The 12,849-nt window shown below is 60.4% G+C and overlaps 1 protein-coding gene across 4 annotated transcripts in view; it reads left to right on the top strand.

Moving 5' to 3' along the window:
* ZNF609 (zinc finger protein 609) overlaps positions 1–12,849 on the top strand; it is a 53,241-nt gene continuing 40,392 nt past the window's right edge. For 3 of the 4 annotated variants that reach the window (XM_083849655.1, XM_083849658.1, XM_083849657.1), the window contains exons 1-2: positions 1–107; positions 11,973–12,848. In XM_083849655.1, coding sequence (XP_083705781.1) covers positions 12,102–12,848 — 747 coding nt within the window. In that variant the 5' untranslated portion in view covers positions 1–107; positions 11,973–12,101. The remainder of the gene's footprint in view (positions 108–11,972; position 12,849) is intronic. The other variant, XM_083849656.1, reaches the window with a different exon arrangement.

Here is a 12,849-nt window from a genome sequence, read left to right as displayed (position 1 = left end):
AGCGCGGCGGCATGGCGGGCCCGGCGGCCCGGCCCTAGCTGCCCGCAGCGGAGCCCCGCGGCCCCATGGAGGAGACCTAGGGCCGCCCGGGACGCGAGCGGAGCCGGGTGAGTGCCGGCCCGGACCGGCCGTGCCCCGCGGCGCCCCGACTACCGGGGGGGGGGGGTGGGGGGGGGCGGAGAACGGCGTCGGCTCCGGCGGAGCGGGGGGGGGCGGATTTGGGCCCCCCGCGGGGATCGTCACGGGGCGAGCCCGTTCCGACCCCCCCCTGCAGCCGTTGGGGCCGGGACCCCCCCTCCCCTCCCCTCCCCTCCCCTCCCCCTCCGCCGGTGACCGTTGGGCCGCCCCCTCCCCCCCAGCGGCCGTTGGGGCCGGGGTCTCCCCGCTGCCCCCCCCCCCCCCCCCCCCGGCACCGTTGGGGCCGGGACCCCCCCCCCGGTCCCTCCTCCCGCGGGCCGTTGGTCCCGGCTCCCCCTCACGCCCCCCCCCCTCTTCCCGTGGCCGTTGCCCCCCCCCCCCCAGCCCCTCGGTGTCGGGGGGGCCTCGCGTTGTGCGCGGAGCCCCCGGGTCCCGAGAGGGGGGGGGGGTGCAGGGGCCCCTCGCCCCCCTGCCCGGCACGGAGCCCCCCGTGTCCGCGGGGCCCCGGCTGCCGTGGGGACCGCGGCTCGTCCCCGCCGTGCCCCGGCTCCTCGGGCCGGGGTGCCCGGAGCCCCCCGGGGGGCGGCTTTTGGGGGGGGGCCGCTCCCCTCGCGCCCGTGAGACCGCAGCGCCGCGGGGACCGCGCGTGTCCCCCCCCCCCCCCCGGCAGCAGGCGAAACCCTCCTGGCAGGCGGTTTCCCGTTGTAAGCCGTGGCTGCGGGCCGGGGGGGGACCGCCGGAGGGCCCGGGGCTCCCCCCAGCTGCCCTTCCTTCAGGGCACGGCGTGCAGGGCCCCGCACCCCGCGCATCCCGCGCCGGAGCCGCCGGCCCCCTTGCAGCCCCGTCCCGCTGAGGGTGCGTGGGGCCGGGCCCGCGGCCCCCGAGCCCCCCCCCCCCGAGCCCCCGCCGCCGCGGTGAGCCCCGAAGCTGCCGGCCGGGCACGGCGGCCGCGGACGGCTCCGGTTTTCTCCGGGTGCAGCGGAGGGGTGAGAACGGCCGCTCCTGAGATAAAGCGCTGCCTCCCGCCCATTGTGTACACAGGGAAGGTCACAGGTTCAGGTCTTGTCTGTCAGACTTGGCTCCCCTCCACCTCCCAGCAGGCCTCTTTTTTTCCTCTTTTTTTTTTTTTATTTCCCTCCTTCCCCCCCCCCCCCCCCCCCGTTCTGGGTAGGCCCGTTCCCTCGGAGGAGGTGTTAGACAAATTTTTTTGTGTGACGTACGGCCGAGAGCTCGCGGGCCCTTTTTTCCCCCTCCAGAAGAATAAGGATGCCGGTGTCGGGGCCGACTTTCAGAGCAGGGGCGATGCTGGTGCGCGAGCCTTCCTCGCCTGGACATCCTCAGGAAAACCTATTTCCACGCTTTGTGTGATGACTCCGGCGTAGGATTATGCCGCACATTTCTGGCTCTTTGTTGGCAGTACACAGCCGCGCACGGCGCTCGAAAAATCCAGCCAGCTTATTTTATTGATTGGCTTCTGAACGGGATAATTTATAATTTATTGTTCCGAAGCCGTTTTGGTCTTGAAAACAAAAATCCTCGTCCTTTTTCCGCCCTCTGTAATCCACCAGCGTTTTCTGCTCTCCCCGCGGGGTAGAGCTCGCTGAGGAAGGCAGACGTGCAGAGCGCCAGGAGCGTGGCCATCTCGCTGGTGCGAAAGAACAAGGATTTAATGTTTTACCTAAACCGGCCTCGCGTTCAGGACGAGGGCCCCGAGCCAGTTTAGAGCCACCAGAGGAAATTAATTATCAAGCAAGTTGTAATGACCTGTAATTGAGTATGACCGGGGCGCTGGGGTTTTTTTCGTGCTTGGACTTCATTTCCAGCGGAGGCCCCGTGTGCTTTGCGAGTCGCCATTCGGCTGCTCGCTCGCTGGAGGTGCCGCTGCGTGCGCGGAGGTGTCTCAGCGCACGCGGTACCCCGTCGCCGCGTCCTCTGCGCGCGTGGAAGGCAGCGAGCGTTATTTTTTGCAGAGCGTGGCTTGGGGGGAGAAGCTGTCGCGAATAAGGGGCGCGCATCCATCTGCAGCCCTGCGCCGTGGGCCGGGTGGTAACGGCGGATAATTTCTCCCTCCGTGCAGTCGCGAGGTTGCAAAGTCCCCGTGCAGGAACCGCAGCCATGCGGCCGTGACCCCGGGTCGCAACTCTGCGGCCACCAGAGCTTCTCCTCTTAAGTCGTTTGGCTCTCTGGAAGCGTTTGCAGGAAGAAATGGCTCACGAGGTAGGAGGGCAGTGGGGGGATGCTGAAGCCACGTCGAAGCTACCTAGCAGCTTGTGTGTCTTTATGATGTATGAACAAGGTCGGTCAGGTTTGTTCTCTTTGAGAACTGCGCACCGCTGAATTTAAATCTGCCTCTAGGTTTGCATTCGCAGTATTTTTTACGTTCTTTGCCTTTCGCATAAGTTAAAGAACGCCAGGAGCTGCCTCGTGGACCTGGCGCTTCTGCGCGGGCGCCCCTGCGCACGTGGATCGCTGTCCGTGTGCGCGGCCGGTAACCGTGGCTGTGACAAAGGCTGGGAGCTGCCGCTGGGGCCGCTCAGCCGCCTGGCGAAGGCAGCGGTCTCTGGCACCGCGACTGCCTTGGTATTTCCCGGGCGCACTTTCCCTCTGCTTGCTCGTCGAGGCGGTGGGCAGAGCCGGGCTGAGCCGCATCGCTCTCGACCCCGCGGTCGCTCCGGCGGGCCGGAGCCTCGCTGCATTCCCACACGGCCGTGCTCGGATTCGGATTAAGGCCTCGGGGCGCTGATGCAATGCTGGTGCCAGCTGTAAGGCAGTAAGCCTCTTTGTCCCCTTTATCCGGAGCCTTATGTAAAGAGGATGGTATTTATGGTCCCAGGTATGTTGTTTCAGGGAAGCCTGGTGGTGCGTGCTGTGGGACGTGGACGGCAGTTTCCCCAGTTTGTGTTGCGAGGGTCACTGGGCTGTTCCCAAACCCGCCTCGTGTTTCCCAGCAGCTGGTGGCTGTTCATGGGAAGACTTTTTGAGATGTCTGTGCACGCCGACCTTCCCAAAGCTCCTGGAGATGGCCAGGCGGCATTAGTCTGTGGTTCCCCCTTGGCACCTCTCTTCTGCTGATGCTCTGTGGGCACGAGCGAAGCGTGAGGGAGCTCTGCGGAGCTCTGCTGGCTCGGGTGGGTCCCTGAGGTGGCCTCGGAGCGCACGGGTACTTTGGCTGCCCTTGCAGAAGCAGGTGAGGAGCCAGCGAGCTCATTTGGCACCCAGCCCGATGGTCCCGTTCGTCCTCCCCAGCTCTCGGGGTCGCTCTGCAGGACGGGTGCAGACCGGAGTGGTGCGACCTCGGCAGCTCTCGTGCGAGGGAAGGAAAAGAAAAGATCCGTCGGGACACGGCAGCTGGCGATCACATGAAAAACGCGCTTTCCTGCTAACTGGGATCGGTGCCTCGTGGTACAGCGTGGTTTCAGGGAAAAGGCTAAGTTTGTGCTCTGATGGCCCTGTAGTAAGGGAAAAGGGGACGGCTGTCTGTCTGGGAAACGTGGCTGTGACTTTGGCTGCTTCTGAGATTTCTTTTTTTTGTGTGTCAAATTTATTAATTTCTTTGAAGGAAATGCCTATTTCACTTCTGGGTCCCGGTAAAAAAAAAAATCTGTTTCCTAATTGAAGCTGAGATGTTGTTTTGCTTTTTTTGCAGCCGAGCCACGTGCAAAGAAATCTCTGATGTACCTGTTTAAACATCAGCTCTGATGCCGCGTGAGGGGGGTGTGTGTGTGTGCAGAGAGGTACGGAAGGATGTGAGCGCATGGTTGTGGATGAGGAAAGATAACTTGAGGAAAATCTTGATCTTGTATTTAAGCATTAAGTGCTCAACTTCTGCAATTCATTTCCTTGTTTTCTGGAGCAAGAAAAGAGACAAGGAGAGGAAAGATGAAGTCCCTTTTTGCTGCTCTGTCACCGAGCGTGTCGTGGGCACGGAGAAGTTTTTCAGCATCAGATCTTCCCTTTGAGCTGTTGGTGGGTCTGCTCGGCCTCTCGTGACAGCGGGAAGACCGTTGGCTGCGGACTGCGCTTCGTCGGGTGCGCCATCTCGTCGTTTTGCATGGGTACGGTGATTTACCGGTAACAAAACAGGGCGATTTTAGAACGCTGTTAGTAAACCTGGGGAGCCCCTCCTGGGTTTTGGTGAAATGGAGCATCTCTGGTTGGCTGACTCTCAAGATTTGGCTCTGAGTTCCCCCGGGATCTGGTGCTCCAACGAAAGCTCAGGAGCCTGCCCGCAGCTTCTAAAGGCGCGAGGGGGGCTGGCGCAAACTGCCCCGGCTCCGGATGAAGAGGTGGAGGCTCACTGGTCTCCATGAATTCTCCTTCCCAAAAGGTTTGGTGGGCGATGCTGCAGTGAAGGTTCTTGTCCTGAAGATTTTCTCTTCATTTTTTCTGGTTTAGCATCTAATCCATACCTTCCGTTTGTACTTATTGCCGCAAGTAATTACAGCTGGACTACAGCTACCAAAATAAGCCAAGTACACTTTGATGCATGATTCTTGCCTTTTTTTTTTTTTTGTATTGTATTCCTTTACGTGCTGGCTAATTCACAAAATTCGGTAATTTGCAATGGGCCATTAGCGTGAATTAGCAACTTTCTGATGTATATCATAGCTTTGCAAATGTGCTTTATTAATCTGTGAAACACACCTATTTATTATCCCTCTCGTTTAAAAAAAAAAAAAAAAAAAGGTGGTGGGGAAATAAAGCGCTGGAGGGATTTCTTGGTCTGGTACTCCCTGTGCCTGCGTTCGTCCCTGTCTGCGTCTGCCTTCCCTCCTCGCGCACTTTGCAGTCTGGCTGGTTTTTCCCAAAGTGTTCCCAGGCTGATGGCTTGACAGCAAGAGGGATTACAGCCGCACGTACAGTCTTCTGCTGCAAATGAAGCCTTTGCTCGTGTAGCCAAGGTGCCCTAATTGGTTATTGAATGAGGGGAATTAAAGGCATTAATAGGGGAAGTGGCGGCTCCTTCATTTTTGGAGCGGCGGAGAGATGTTCTTCCTCCTCTGACGCCTGGGAAAGGGCCAAGGCTGCCAGTGCTCTCTCCTCAAGTTAAAATAAAGCCTAGGAGCTCGCTGCCTCTGCTCTGCAGTCCCGGGAGCGGTCGGGACGCAGCGCTCCCTCCTCCTCCGTGGAGAAGCATCGTGCTGCCCGGCCCTGGCGTGCGCTCGGTGCCTCCTTTGTGTCGATACCCAGGTGGGAGCGTGGCCGGGAGCTGGTGCAGAGCCCTTGGTTTGCATCGCCCCGGGGCTCTCCCTTGGGGTGGCGAAGGCAGAAGGGAGAGGTTGGCTTGTGCGCTGCCCCCCTGCCCGGGCGCTCTCCCACCGGCGTCTGCGATGCTCGCGGCGTGGCGGGGGGCGAGGCGAGGAGCCTCCCTGCCTCCGAAGGCCTGGAGAGGAAGGGCGCAGCTCGCTGCCGAGACGTGCCCGGTCTGCTCCCACCAACGCCCAGCAGCTCGGGCTGCTGCCAAAACTGCCGGTGCGCTTCTGCAGCCCTGCGGATGGCGTTGGGTGAGCGGAGGGGAAGGCCGAGCTGCTTTTTTCCCGGCGCTTGCTCCGCCAGTTGTTTATGCCCATCGCACGCCTCCGCTCGGTGCCAGCTTTTCTCTCTTCCCATCTCCGTGACTGATGTTTCGGGGATCTTTCCTGATCACATCCATCTTGCTGCTTCCTTTTGCTGCCGACTTTTGCAGGCTGTTGGCGTCCCTCCAGCCTGCGCGGAGCTTTATCTGAAATTTGTAAGCCGCCTTGGTTATTTCTAAGTGCTCTCTGGCCCGGTCCCCCTTGGAGGTTGTGGGCGAGGACAGGCCACCAGTTCAGATATCTCTAAGCCTCTCATAAATCAGCTCATTTCTGCGTTGGGGTTAGCAGGGGTGTAACCAGACCGGTTTGAAATCCGCACGGCTGCGTTAGTTCCAGTTTCCTAATGGAGAACAGCTCCGTGGATGAGGGAGAATCAACCCCCAGATTTGTCCCATATGTCCCTGTGGGAAGCGTCACGATGCACAGCTCGGTGCCAGTCAAACGGCTTCGCTCAGATGTCCCGTTTCGAGTGTTTCATGTTATTTTTGGACGCAGCCGGCAGCGGCGTGGCTGACTGGGTGCAACGGGAGCGAGCTGCGGCGTGCTAGGAGAGCACCCGTGCTGGGTCTGGCGCTGCTGGTAGCACCCATCCTGCTCTGCAGGCTGCTCCGAAGCGTTTCTGAGCTCATCCTGGCCAGGTGGTGCTCGCAGGGACTGCTCGTGCCACCACGTAGCTGCCAGCGCCTGCAAGGCCTGTGCTCGGAGCTGGCGGCACCTGCGATCCCTACCGATTGGGCAGGGGCTGTGGGTTTTGGGTGAGGACGGTGCTGTAATTCTGGTTATTGTCGGACCGTCACGTGCCAGTCGAGGTGGAGCTTTGGTGCAAGGGGTAGATCCCTGCTGAGCACCCCTAATTCACGTACGTTCCCCGTGTGCGTGTTGGTGAGCTGGGCAGGTGCCAAGCCGGGTATCGGGGGTGACTCCGTGTTTGTGGGTAAGCGGAGAGCAAGCGGGAGGGCCAAGAAGGTGACGTGTGTCTGTTGTCCTGTATCGCAATGGAAGGAGGTGGTGTTTGGTGCCTTCACGTGGGTTTGTAGGTACCGAGGTGCCTTCTGTTGATGGTGCCGAGGATCGTGCGTGTGAGCGATGTTTCTCTCGCCATTCGTTGCCTTGAAGTAGGAAGCTCTTGGATTTCCCTGCGTATCGGCGGAGGAAGCCTGTGTTTGATTCAGTGCGGAGGTAGGTAGCTTGAAAAAAATGCGAGGGCTGAGAAGCACCAGAATGAAATACCTGTAAATCTGAAGAACCGCGGGCTCTCAAGGCACGAACAAACAGAAGATTGTGACTTTGGTGCTGACACTTCCAAGAGCGATGGGAGGATTAAAGAAGAGCTTGTTCCGCTTTTCCTGTTTCCTGATACAAGGAAGGCCTGAAATGTTTCCTCCCTTTCGTTCCCCCCTTTCTGTGTGCCTCACGCACCGGTGACGTCGCTGCCGGTCGCGTTTGGCTTGTTCGGGGCTGAGGGGAGCGTGTGCATGCGCGGGGGTCCGCCGGGGCTGGCTTTGCTCTCGAGCCTCGTTCGAGAATGCTGGGGGTTTTCAGCCGCCGACCGAGCTTCTCCTAAATGCCTCTTTGGCGTCGGTGTTAAATAAGTGTCAGGAGAGGTAAATGCCGAGTTGTAGCTAACCCAGCAAAGCGTTTCCTTCAGACCTGGCGCCGTGTACCTCTATCTTGTCGCATCGCTGGTTTTGCTGTGCTTCTTTGTAATAATCTCAACTGAATGTTGCCGCTAAGGTTGTGTTTTAAGGTTCCCAGCAGATACAGGGGTGGATGCGAGCTTGAGTTTTGATCTGAACCACGTTTTTTGACTGATGCCGAGTGTTATGTCGACGCTTACGCGGGCGTTTGGGTGCAGGTGGGTGTCACGACTGATAACCCTCCGAAACTCCGCCGCGGGCAGGCCGGGGCACCCGGGCAGAGACGCCTGGCCTCCCCTCGGCTAAAGGCTCCCCGCTCCCATCCTTCCCCGGCCTGCGCTCGGACGCCGCAGGCTTTCCTACCGAGCGCCAGCAAATGACTCATGCCCCGCGTCAGGTTCATCTCTGGTGTCAAGGCTCAGCCGACGGAAACTTGGAGTCCCGGCACAAGTTTCTGGAGCGCTCGCCGGGCGCTGCAGCTGCATTGCATGCTGGAAGATGTAGTCTCGGTGGGGTGCACCTCCATATTAAACGAGAAGGGTGGCTCCATTTTATTCAAATTGGGCTCAGCCTGCTGGCTCCTGGCAGCTCGCCCGCGCCGTCCCGCTCGAGCCGGGAGCCACTGAAGTTTTCCCGGTGCGCGGAGGCAGGAGCGCGGCTCCTCCGCTCGGGTCGTGCCCGGTTCCGCGCTGAGCAGCTGGTTTCGAAGCCCCGCGCCTCGGCGCGTTTCGCAACGTCGCGGGCTCCCGCCACGCGGACACGATCGAGGAACCCTGCCCCTGTCGGGTGGCAGTTCTGGAGGGTGTCATGGTAAATCTCCTTTGTCTGCTTCGGCTTGACTGATGCACGGGGGAGAGCAAACCCTCCTCCCCTGCCGGATTTCTGGAGCTGAAAGCAGCAAGTGAGTGAGGAAGCTCCTTTGTGCAGATTTCTCCGTCTCCTCTTGTGCGTGCCAGCTGGCTCTCATTCAACATTTCTCTTTTTTTTTTTCTCTCTCCCCCCCCCCCCCCATCTCTAGAGAGAGGGGGCGGGGAGAAAAGGAACATCTTAAAAAGAAATCTGCAGAAAAGACACGGGAGTTACTTAACAAAAATCCAACCCAAACAAGCCCAGCTGGGGGATTACGAACGCGGCGGTAGGAGGCGAGCTGGGAGAGAGCGCGGCGGCCCTGGAAAGGGAGGCGCATCCCCTCGGAGTTTGCTTTAGTCGTAAAAGGAAACAAAAAGGGATCTGGTGTTGAGGCGGCGTATGGGGAAAGCTGCAGGCTGGCTGCCAGCGAGGGGCGGCGGGAGGAAAGGCCTCGTGGCACATGGGGACCACGCTCCCGCGTCGCCCCGCGCCTCCCCAGGGATGCCCGCGAGACCAGCTCGCCGGAGCCCTCCGCTCCCAGCCGGAGCAAGCGCCGCATCCAGGAGATTTTTCCGTCCTCTTTGCCGCTCCTTCTCACGGGCATTCCTGAAAGTTAATCAGGGTGAAAATTGCAGTCAGTCATGTCTGGAAGCCACCAGGGGCTGATCCTGGAGCGCTGCGGGCTGGAGCACATGGGTATGAGACAGCCTTTCTACGTGTGGGCCGGCTGCATTGTCGCCAGGAGAAGCGCTTTCTCCTGCACCTCGCCCCCCTTGGCCTTCCAGCCGATGCCCAGCTTGGTTTCTTGGCCTCTGGTAGCGCCACGGCGAGCCGGGCTCGACCGACGCGCTGCGGAGCATCCTGTGCGTATTTTAGCACAAAGAGCCGGGGCTCATGCGGTTTCCCAGCTCTCTGCTTGGTGCTTTTTGAAGTGCTCCCTGGCCCTGTTTGAATAGCTTTCTCTAGGTGTGTTTGCAGTTGGCTGCTAGCTCAGAAAGTGAACTTTCAGGTTTGTCTCTAATACGTTGGCTCCTTCCCAGTGCGGAGATGTGGATTGTAGAGGTCTCGGCACCTAATGGAGCTGAATTATTCATGTCTGGTGCTGTGTGTGTGCAGCATTCCCAAGCAGAAAGCTGTCTCCTTGTCGGATCTGTGCTCCAGGACTGCTCTTAAAACGCTTTGCTGGCAGGTCTCCAGGCCAACAAGTGAGCACATGCTTTTCATGTTGTGCGGGGATCAATCCTGCGATGGCAGGAGGTAAGGGGAAGGCCACGTTTATAGCTGGATCAATCCCTTTGGTCTGCTCTGTGAGGCGCCGGGGTTTGCGGCGGTGCCGCTCTCGACAGGAGAGCGGGGAGCACCCGAGCAGCACCTGGCATTTGGGGGAGCTGTGGAAAATGCTTTGGACCCACGTATGCAGGCTGGCTTGCGAGGGAGCCACCAACCCAAATCTCATTTTGGGGTCGTAGCCTTCAACCGCAGGCTGGAACGCACGGATCCCCGCTCGCTCTTCCGGCAGCGGCACGTCTGGAGGCCGGCTCCTGCAGCGCTTGCGGCACGACGCGCCTCTCCTTCCCTATTGCAGACCCAGCCTGTTCTTGTTTGTCCTGTTTGCGGTTCCCTTCCCTGCCCTAGCAGGGCCCGGGCTCCCTTTTGCCGCCTCCTGCGTCGGGTGAATGTTTTCTCCTCTTGTTTGCTAAACCTTCGATTGTTCCTGGCTCTCCGGTGGACTTGTGGGCTCGTTCCTTTTGTTGTGGGAGGAATCAGACGCTGCTGCTGTTTGCGTAGCTTCAGACCAAAGTCCTCCTCATCTGCTCCTCTTGTTTTCTGTATAAAAATAATACTTGTCTGCAGTGTCTTCGTTCACGTGCAGCGGGTGACGCTGGGCCGCCTGCAGTACGGCCCGGCAGACTGCGCATCGCCTGCTGGAGGCTGCGGGGCCGGATCTCTGCCCCTTCGGCCAGCGTCCGACCCACGCGTGGCCCTTTGCTCCTCGGTCTCGAGCCTCACTACCTCCTGCGCCGGTCCCACGTCCCCGAGCCCTTGTGTGCTTGGGGAACGGGACCGCTGCCGGCTCTAAGTCTGGGCCGCCTGGCTCCTCGTCCTTCGCCCCTCCATCCGAAGGAATCGCCGCGGGTGCCACGGCACAGAGGGAGGCCGTGCTGTGCCCCCGAGGAGCCGCGGCCTTCCTCGGCCTGGCGGTGATTCGGGGAGCTCGGCCGGGGAGAGGGGCTCTGGGGATGCTGGGGAGTTGGGCCTCCGGGAGAGGAGGAGGAGGAAGAGGAGGCGAGAGAAACGCGCGGGGTGGCTTTGGCAAGCCGTTAGCGACTCCGGTGCACAAAGTGATCTCCTGATTCGGCACTTTCCCTGCCGCTGAAATGAGAGGTCAGTGCTTTTCATTTTCAGCTTGCATGCTAGCCCCTGGCTCCTGGGGTTAAAAATCTCCGTAATGACCTGTCAGAGAGTGGATTATTAGCTGTGCAGAGCTGGGGATGCTGTGGGGAGCAGATGGAAAATGGTCTGGCTGCGGCAGCCTGTCTGATGAAAGAATCCTTGGCATTTTTACAGTGTTTGCATCTCTGGAAACGCACCATGAAGCTGCTTTCCAGGCTCCTGCCTGCTGGGGTTTGAAGAAATTTGTGTGTGCGTGCGTGTGTTTTTTCTCGTTTCTCTTTAAGTCACCTGTTTTTTGAAGTGCTGCTCGTAAATAGTAGCAGGAGCAGGCCTCGAGCTCGGCGGGAAGGGGAAGGACGATGGTGCTGGAGAGGAGCTTCGTCCAAATGGGTGGTCAAGGATTTCTTCTGGGATCTGGAGAGCGGGCGGCTGCACGGCTGGGGCCGGGTGGCTGCTGGGAAGAGGCCGTTTCATGTGTTAATTACGTCTCGTAAATGTAATTGCCACCAGCTCATTGCAGTGAGCGACTTCGGCGCTTTCCCGGCTTGCGTTGGCTTTTCTTTTTTTGTTCTCCTCGCCCCCCCCCGCCGCCCCCAGGGACGTGTCGGTGTGCAGTGCCTCGGGAGCCGGCCCTGCGCTGTCTGAAAACCAGGTACCCGTGTGGCACGGCCCGGCCTTCCCCCTCGTTCGGGGCAAGACGGTTCGGAGCACGGCCCTAAAGCACGGTGCTGCCTCTCGCCGTCCCGGCTTGGGGCATGTGAGATGGAGAGCCGGCGCTTTCCTCTGCGATTTGGCCTTCGGTGACGGCTCTCATGCTTCCAAGTGCCGGTTGCGTCGTGGGTGCCCCAGGGCTGGGATTTATTTGCCACCAAGGCACTAAACCTCGTCCCTGGCAGCAGGGAGGAGCCCCCCCCAAGCAGCCCCTGGCCGTGGGTGGCATTGGCAGGAGAGGAATCAATCCTCCATCCCAGGGGCAGCGCGCGGGGAGCGCTCAATAATTCAGAGGGAAATGGCGAGCGGGGAATGTGTGAGTAATGTCTTGTTGGAGCCGGGAGCCGTGACCTGCCAGGGCCTCGTATCGATCGAGGGACCGATGCCAGATGGCTCCTGCTGCAGGGACGGCGAGGAGGGGACGCGGCGGGGATGCAGCGGGAGCCTGCTGCCTGGCGGTGGAGGTTTGGCTGGGCCCGACGTGGGGTTTGGGTAATGGGGGATGCAAAGTGACACTGGTGGCCTGGAGGGGACCTGCTGCGCGGGGACGGCTTGGTCCCGGTCCCCTGCCTGCACGCCGCCCGTGGTGCGTCTCCCTGCCCAGAGGGGTTGTCTGGTGCCCGCCGTGCTCTTCGCCTGTAACTCTTCTCTCTGCTCTCCCTTTCAGCAGCGATGCCGTCACCTGGGCAGACCCCGACCGCTGGCAGCCCAAGGACGTAGGTGCAGCCGCGCTGCGGACCCCCGGGGCGTGGAGGCAGGGAAGAGCCTTGAACCGTGAGGGGCCGTTAACTCTAAGATGTCCTTGAGCAGCGGAGCTTCCGGAGGGAAAGGAATCGATGCGAACCCGGTAGAGACGTACGACAGCGGGGATGAATGGGACATTGGCGTAGGGAATCTCATCATTGATCTGGACGCTGATTTGGAGAAGGATCAGCAGAAGTTGGAAATGTCGGGCTCCAAAGAGGTGGGGCTGCCGGCACCCAACGCGGTGGCGACCCTGCCCGATAACATCAAGTTTGTGAGCCCGGTGCCAGGCCCGCAGGGCAAGGAGGGCAAATCCAAGTCGAAAAGGAGCAAGAGTGGTAAGGACAGTGGCAAGCCAGCCCCGGGGACCTCCTTGTTCACCCCCAGCGAGGGAGCTGGCGGCAAGAAGGAGGCTCAAGGACGCTCTGGGGACGGCGCAAACTCTGGTGGCTTGGTGCCTGCCGTCACCCCCAAGGGCTCGGAGAAGTCGGCCAAGGCATCTCGCAGCGTGGCCGGCTCCAAGAAGGACAAGGAGGGTGGTTCATCCAAAAGCAAGAAGGAAAGGAGTGAGGGTGCGGGGGCTCCGCCGGAGAAGGAGCCTGGTGTGCTGCAGCCCCTGGCCCTGGCGGTGAGGGTGGGACAGTACGATGGTGGCCAGGGAACAGAGCCTGCTGCTGCCGAGCAGCTTGGGAGTATAGCTATTGACACGGGAGCTGCGCTCAATCCCTTGGGAGTTAAGTCGGAGCTGGAGGACGGGGAAAGCGAGTGCCGGCAGCTGAAAAAGGTCAAATCGGAGAAGG

This window comes from Anser anser, assembly GCF_964211835.1.
Source record: "Anser anser genome assembly, chromosome: 10".
Classification (NCBI taxonomy): Eukaryota; Metazoa; Chordata; class Aves; order Anseriformes; family Anatidae; genus Anser; species Anser anser.
Note: the sequence above shows the minus strand (reverse complement) of the source record. Positions and strands in the feature narration are given on the sequence as shown.